This window comes from Diceros bicornis, chromosome 18 (assembly GCF_020826845.1).
Source record: "Diceros bicornis minor isolate mBicDic1 chromosome 18, mDicBic1.mat.cur, whole genome shotgun sequence".
Classification (NCBI taxonomy): domain Eukaryota; kingdom Metazoa; phylum Chordata; class Mammalia; order Perissodactyla; family Rhinocerotidae; genus Diceros; species Diceros bicornis.
This window is the reverse complement of record NC_080757.1, coordinates 59,362,358-59,369,718: the sequence shown is the minus strand read 5'-3', so window position 1 is coordinate 59,369,718 and position 7,361 is coordinate 59,362,358. Positions and strand designations below refer to the sequence as shown.

Here is a 7,361-nt window from a genome sequence, read left to right as displayed (position 1 = left end):
CAGCCTGGCAGTGGAATGGGTGCGGGTGGAGGGATGCCTCACCAGAGTGCAGCGTGGGCAGCAAGGTGCTGAGGAGCCCGTCGTTGGCCTCGGGCACGACGCCCAGCAGCTTGCACATGAGCTCGTACACGTGGACGCTCTCGAAGGGCTCCACCTCCAGGCCCCTCCGGAAGCCGAGGCCCACGGCCCAGAAGATGGTCTTCATGTCCACGACCTCGTTATTGAAGCCATGCTCCCCATTGTTGAACTGCATGTTCACTCTCTGTGGGGAGCGAGGGGCCCGAGTCCTTGCTGGGACTCCCAGCCCACCCCCGCCCTCTTCATCAGCACCCCCTGTTGCACCCTGGCACTGAGGAGTTCAAACATGGGGGCAGGTGGGATTCAAGCCTCAGTTTCTCTGAATTCTGAGCCCCAAAAGATCAGTGGTCCAAAGAGAGAGCCCAGAGCCCCAGCGACATAAATGAGACCCCAAGTAAGCGGGGCGGAGCTGTCAGCCCATGGCCATGCTCTGGGCTCCTCTGTTGCTGCTGAACGCCTGTGCACTCAGTGCTTCCTTCCCGGAGCCCCCCTCCCTACTCTGCATCTTGCTTCCCCTTCAGCATCCCCTTGGCTCTCTGCCGATGGGAGATCCAGCTCCTCACTCTCGCCTCTTCTGTGTCACTCTTATGCTTCATCTTCCCACACTTTACACACATGCACACACGTACAGGCACACATGCAAGCACACACGTACATGCATGCATACTCGCACAAGCACACACAAGCACTCGTGTACCCAATGCACACGTGCACACACAAACACACATGTACACAAGGCTTGTACACACTCATACACACATGTATACATTCACGTACACAGCCTGTACACGCACACACTCCTATTGCATAGTGATAGGTGTGTCCCATCAGTGGCCAACGCCCCTCAAATTGGGGACTAGCTAGAAATAGGGTGTGCTTTTTATAGAAATGGAAAGAGACCCAGCAGCCCGCCCCCTGAGCCGTGCATTCCGCAGGCACCTCACCCCGTGGATGACGTAGCCAGGGTCACTGTACATGAGCAGGGGGGTGACCCTGCGGTTATTGGTGTAGTGGAGAGACTTGGGGAAGGACTCCTTCTTGTAGACGTGGAGTTTGGGGTGGGCATCCTTGAGGACCTTGTACACCTCCAGCACCCCTTCCTTGGGAAGCAGCATCCCATTTGGTCCGTAGTCTAGGAGCTCGAACTCAATGTCCTTGAAGGTGAAGTTGGGGAACTTGTGGAGTTCCACCAGGTCGCCGGCTATCTTGTTGACAGTGCTCATGCCATGGTCGGACGTGATGATCAGGTTGAGGCTGCTCTGCAGGCCACTGTGCCTGATGCTGGCCCGGAGGTAGCCCACGGTCCTGTCCACCTGCCTCACCCTCTCCTTCCTCTCCTGGGACTCGGGGCCATACCTGTGGCCAGTGGAGTCTGGATCTCCAAAGTAGAGTGTGACCAGGTGCAGGCCCTCCTCCGTGAACCACTTCAGCACCGTGTCGATGTTGGCCCTCCGCTCCTCCTCGTCTTTGTAGTTGTGCAGGACGCTTTCCTCCCGGCTCAGCATCATGGCCATGCCTTGGTAGGTGACGTTCCCACCGGGGTAGAAGAAGGAGCCGGTCTTTAAGCCCTGCCAGAGGAGGCGGCGTTAAAGCCACGGGACCCTTCCGCTTGCCCCATGCCCACTGACACATTTGCCCCCACACCTGCCTGCTTCTCTGTCAGCCCCCTCACTCAACCCCACTCCTCACTTTGACTGGGAGCCGTTTTATTTTCTCCAAGACCTTTCGTAGCTCGTATCTTATGTTATTGCGGCTAATGCCAATCTTATAGATGGCAGCAGCTGCCGAGTGGACTTAGCACTCATGAGATAATGGACATAAAAGTGTCCCCAGATGTGAAGTGCTCCATCGTCCTTGTGGCCCGAGGTCCCTGCCCAGAGAGCCCTCCCCTTCTGGCCTGAAGCCAGCCTCTCACCGCTGCATTCCATCCAGGCGTGTGTCCGTTGGCCCTCCACCCACATCCTCCCCTTCCAGCCTTCAACCTGGTCATCCGTCTGTCTTTCCATAAATGGACTGCTGCTTTATTTACAGATCCATCTGTCTTTCCAACTATATGTCCATGCACGCCCCGTCTGCCCGTCCACTCCCCCAGGCCACTCTTCCGTTTAGAATGAGCGCCTCGGGATACCAAGTTCTCACCTTTGGCTTTCTTCTCGTGGGTCCAGCGTCTGGGGGGCTCCTTCCCGAGCAAGGGGTCTCACACTTGAGTGGATGCACTGCCTATAAGGTGGGTGTAGGCTCTGGAATGTATTCCGGGCCCACCTTGAAAACCTCCATTTGACTTTGTCCACTCCTCCTGGAGGTGTGGTGGAGAAGCCACACCTCTAGGGCCAGGAAGTCCCCAGAGCAGGATGGTGGGATTCCTGGGCTCTGCCCACCTCTGACATTATCTTTGGCCCTTTAGAAGGCAGCTGCCCAGCCCCAGAGGCATGCAGGAGGGGCAGGGGATAAAGCCATTTTATTGGTACATGCCTTTTTGTTGAGTCAGCTTATTTTCCCTGTGCAATGCCCCCTCCCTCCCAGTGCCAAAGGGTCCAAGGGTGCAGTTTTTCTCTGATTGGGAGGATGGAGAAATCCCTCTTGTTCCAGGGGTCCAGGGAGGATTGGGCAGGGCTGTGTAGCCAGCTGGTGGATCCTCATCAGCACCCAGCCCCCACCTCCCACGGGACCCCACTTAACACCCCTCTGTGCCTGGAGCGCAGGGGCTCCCAGAGCAGGGAATGGGCCTGCCGTGGGTCTCACGTGGTCACGGCCTTTCCGGGCCAGGTCTCTCTGCCCCCTCCCCGACAGTCACCGTGTGGGTGTGGGGGCAGCTGTACCCGCCTCTGGGCCGTGATCCAGATGGGCACGCTGCCGTCGTCCCACCACCTCTGGACGCCCAGTGTGGCGTGGTAGGGCAGCTTCACCTTGCTGGTGGTGTTGTAGTACATGTTGTGGACCACGCCGTGGTTCTCGATGTACCTGCCTGGGGGGAGGCGGTGGCAGAGGGGAGAGGGGAGGGCAGGAAACTGAGGCTTCCTCACATGCTGCGGGGGGGAGCCCAGGTTCGGGGTCACCGGCACATATTCTCTGAGCCAGCAAGTCCACTCCCATCTCGGCAGTTTATCCTGCCACTAACTGTGCGTGCATGCGTGAGTGCACATGTGTGAGGACGTCGTTTGCAGCCTTGGTGGTTTTAGCAAAAGATTGGGAGCGACCTAGATGGCTATCAGGAGGGAACTAATTAAATAAACTGTGGTCCAGCTATAAAACAGAATCTTAGGCAGGAATTTAAATGAACCAAGTGGAGCTCCATCCATGAGATATTTTTTAAAATTTATTTTTTGCATGAGAAACACACACATATGAGTTCAGAAGGTACAAGAGGAGGGACTCCGTTCCCGTCCTCCGTGTTCCCATCCGTGATATGTTAAGTAAAAAGGTGACGTGCAGAAGAACTGGACGTGTGTAGCGGGGCATGGTCACAGAAATGCTGGTGTAAGTCTGAGCGGTCTGTACCGAATAGTGTCCCCCAAAGTCGTGTCTGCCTGGAGCCTCAGCCTTGTTTGGAAATAGGGTCTTTGCAGGTGTACTTAGTTAGGTTAAGGTGAGGGCATTGTGGATTAGGGTGGGCCCTAAATCTACTGACAAGTGTCCTTACAAGAAGAGGAGAGACCCACGTCGGGGAGACGGCCACGTGATGAAGGCGGCAGAGATTGGGGTGATGCAGCCACAAGCCAAGGAATGCCTGGGCCCCCAGAAGCTGGGAGAGGCAGGAAGGATCCCCTAGCATCTCCAGAGGGAGCTTGGCCCTGCTGACACCTGGATTTTAGACTTCCAGCCTAAACAGAGAGATGGTGGGTTCAAGGGTGGCTGGGGGGCAAGCAGAGGACAGAGCAGGAGCCTCAGGCTCATCTTGCCTTTCTGAAACCTGGCTACACTCACCTCCTCCAGAAGCCCTCATGGGTTGCTGCCCTGGTTGTGGTCACCATTTAAAATGAGACCACCGGGCATTTTTATTTGCCTTCTATCAGTTGCCACCAATGGTGAGGGCTGTGGACAATCCCCTTGGCCGAACCGCATCTCCCCAGTAAGAGTGTCCCCTCCTTGTCTTACCTTTGTCCCTGCATGGAGTCCAGTGGGACAGGGTTCTGTGCATGCACTGAGGTTCCTTCTGTTGGTTACCTTGGTTTCTCAGGCCCCCCAGGCTGACACTCACCAGTGACCAAGGTGAAGTGGCACAGGCTGGTCATGGTGACGAAGGCCGGGGTCATGTATTGAGCTTTCACTCGGTCTCTCACCGTGGCATCCAGGTTGGGGGTGTGCACGTCCTGGTCATAGTTCCAGTGGAAGCCATCAAAGGACACGAGGAACAGCTTGTTCTGGAAGCCTGGCCTGCGGATGGGCACCCCGGCTTCTGGAGCCAGGAGGGTGGCCAGAGCCACAGCGAGGAGGACAGCTGAACATCCCATGATGGCTTCTCCTGACAGGCAAGTGCCCGGGCTGGGTCCTGCAGAGGAGCAGAGCAAAGTCCCAGGGTTACCTGGGCCGATCTTATCCCGTGCATCTTTGAAAACGAGACAGTGCACACACCTGTGTCTCAAAAAGAGGCCCTGGTCACCCATGTCCGCGCCACCCCCCGTCCAGCCCTCACACAGCATCCACCTTTACTGCCAGTGGAGCCCTCTGGGCTGGACGCTCCTCCCCCTGTGCATGTGTGTCCTCCCGGGGTAGGAGGGGACCAGTCTCCAACAGCTCAGAGAGACTCAGAGGGGGCCCACTCCATCAGGATGGCCTGTGCCCCCATCCCAGCTCTGTAGCAACTCTCAGTCCCTGAGCCCTGCTCACTCCGACCCCCAGAGTACCCAGGTGGGGGCCCCCCCGATCCATAATTCAGGGAGGCCTTTGGGGTACCTGGGTCTCAGGCCTGGCTAGGCCAGGGCTGTGGGGTGCTTCTCAGGGTCTGGGAGCTAAGGGCCAGCAGCTCAGCCCAAGGCTGGCCTTGTTCATGGGAGCCTCAGCTGGGGCAAGTGCCCTTGTTCCCTCCCTGCCCGTGTTAAGGGGCCTCCTGCTGGCCCAGGTGAGCACCTGCCACGCCTTCCTTCTCAGGCCTCATGGAACCTCAGAGAGGCACACAGGCGTGGGCAGCTCATCTGATGGACTTGGTTGGCAAGGTGGTCAGAAGAGGGGGCTCCCTTGTTACCTCCTGCTCACCGTGTTGGGACAGTTTGGGAGAGGGACCCCTGAGTTCAGTGTGTAGTTCTCTCTCTCTCCCTTTCTCTCTGACTCTCTAGATCTCTGTCTCTCTCTCTGATTCTCTAGATTTGTCTGTCTCTGTCTCTCTCTGACTCTAGATCTCTGTCTCTCTCTCTTTGTCTCTCTAAATCTGTCTCTGTCTCTGACTCTCTAGATCTCTCTGTTTCTCTCTCTCTGACTCTCTAGATCTCTGTCTCTCTCTCTCTGACTTTCTAGATCTCTCTGGCTCTGTCTCTGTCTCTCTCTGACTCTCCAGATCTCTGTTTCGCTCTGTCTGTCTCTCTCTCTGACTCTCTAGATCTGTCTCTCTGTCTCTCTCTGACTCTCTAGATCTCTCTTTCTCTCTCAGGACTGTGAAGCATGTTCTGTGTGCCAGGCACCATTCTAAGTTCTGGGGACACAGCAGTGAAGTGAACGAGACAGGCAGTGTTCCTGAGTTCTTTCATTCTGGCTGGGAACACACAAAATAAAATGAATAAGTGAGTAAAACAGTAAAACAGTGAGAGTCGCCCGAAAGAAATGAAGCAGAGAGCTGATGCGGAGCCTCTGGCTCAGGGGCGGGGGGCAGCATCCGACAGGCAGTGGGCAGCGAGCGCCTCGTGAGAGGACAACGTTCCAGGGATGGAGAGCCAGGGGAGCAGGGTCAGGGGCAGGTCAGAGGGCGGCAGGGCTGGGTCATGGGGCCTGGTGGGCTGTGGTGTGGAATCTGGCATTCTCACCCTGGGCAGGGGAAGCCGTCGGGGGGTGGTTTGACCAAGGGAATGACATCCACTGACCTAACACATTTACCAAAACCCTGCTCCATTTGCAGGCTGAGGACGCTCAGCACGATGAAGGAAGGGATGTTGGGTGCTCCTCAGAGAGGTAACTACCGGTGTCTGGCAGGAGACTGTGGTGGCCCCGACCAGGGTGGTGGCTGTGGGACTGACCGATCTGGCGGAGTCTGGAGGTTTTTCTGAAAGGCCTTGCTGCCGGGTTTCCAGCCTGAGCAGCTGGAGGTGATGATGTCCTACAGGATTGGCCGTCAGGGGAAAGGTCGCTGGGGAGCAGGGAAATCAAGCATTCTATTTTGGGCACCCCAGTTGGAGGTGTCAGATAGGTGCTGTGTCCGGATTTCAGTTTTCTTCGGCTACAAACTTGTCATCAGCGCTCCTACCTTATGGCATCTGCACGCGCATTCCCAGTGCGCTGACAGGGCATCACAGTGGCCATCACAGTGTTTCTGTGACCCGGGGACCTCGGGTGCAGATTCTTGGCCCCCCCCTCCCTCCCCCCATACACACATTGGAACGCACCCTGGAGAGGGACCGACGCACAGCAACATACTTCGTGATTCTCCTGCAGCCGAAGTCCGAGAGCAGCGAGCCAGGCCGGCCGGTGGATTCCTACAAGCAGCCACGTGGGGGCCTGTGTGTGCAGTGTCGGGCAGAGCTGGGGTGCAGGGAAACCAGGGGCGCCCGCCTTCCCTCGGAGCTCCGGCGAGCGAGCCATATTCCTGAGTGTGAGCGGGCACCGACTGTAGCCGGGGGCACAAGCGCAGGCGCCTTGGGAGAATAGCGAGTCCGTATTTACACGAGTGTTGGGGCAGGACCGGGAGGGTCTGACATCACGGGAGACCACAGGATGGATTTAGACAGGAGGAGAGTGAGGGACAGAGAGGAGAGTCCTCAGGGCAGTAGGGTGGAGGAAGAGGCGCTCCGGCTTGAGGCCGCGAGGTGTCCACGGAGGACTGCGGATTTTAAACTAGTCTTCTCCTGATATCCGTTCTTCCGGTCTCCCATAACAAAATGGCCACCAAGAATGAAGACTACATTTCCCAGCATTCCCTGCAGCGAGGTTTGGCCATGTGACTTGTCCTGGCCAATGGGACCAAAGGAAAACGTCATGTGACAGCTCCAGCCTCTTCCCATGGCCAGCTTTGCCCTGTTGTTTTTTGTTTTCCTCCCTCTGATGCCTCAAGTTCAGGGGCTGTGGTGCCGCGACGAGAGGGGCTCCCCGCTTCGGGAGGGCGGGTGTGGGCGGAAGGAGCCTGGGCCCCGAGGGCGTCT

At 57.3% G+C, this 7,361-nt stretch overlaps 1 protein-coding gene across 1 annotated transcript; it reads right to left on the bottom strand.

The window, feature by feature from the left end:
- Nucleotides 1-866: 866 nt before the first annotated feature.
- Nucleotides 867-7,047, bottom strand: ENPP7 (ectonucleotide pyrophosphatase/phosphodiesterase 7). The gene is made up of 4 exons (XM_058561796.1): nucleotides 6,609-7,047; nucleotides 4,277-4,567; nucleotides 2,898-3,043; nucleotides 867-1,646 (listed from the first exon to the last, which is right to left on the bottom strand). The coding sequence occupies exons 1-4, from the start codon at nucleotides 6,802-6,804 to the stop codon at nucleotides 939-941; spliced, it is 1,341 nt and encodes a 446-aa protein (XP_058417779.1). The 5' UTR covers nucleotides 6,805-7,047; the 3' UTR covers nucleotides 867-938.
- Nucleotides 7,048-7,361: the final 314 nt, after the last annotated feature.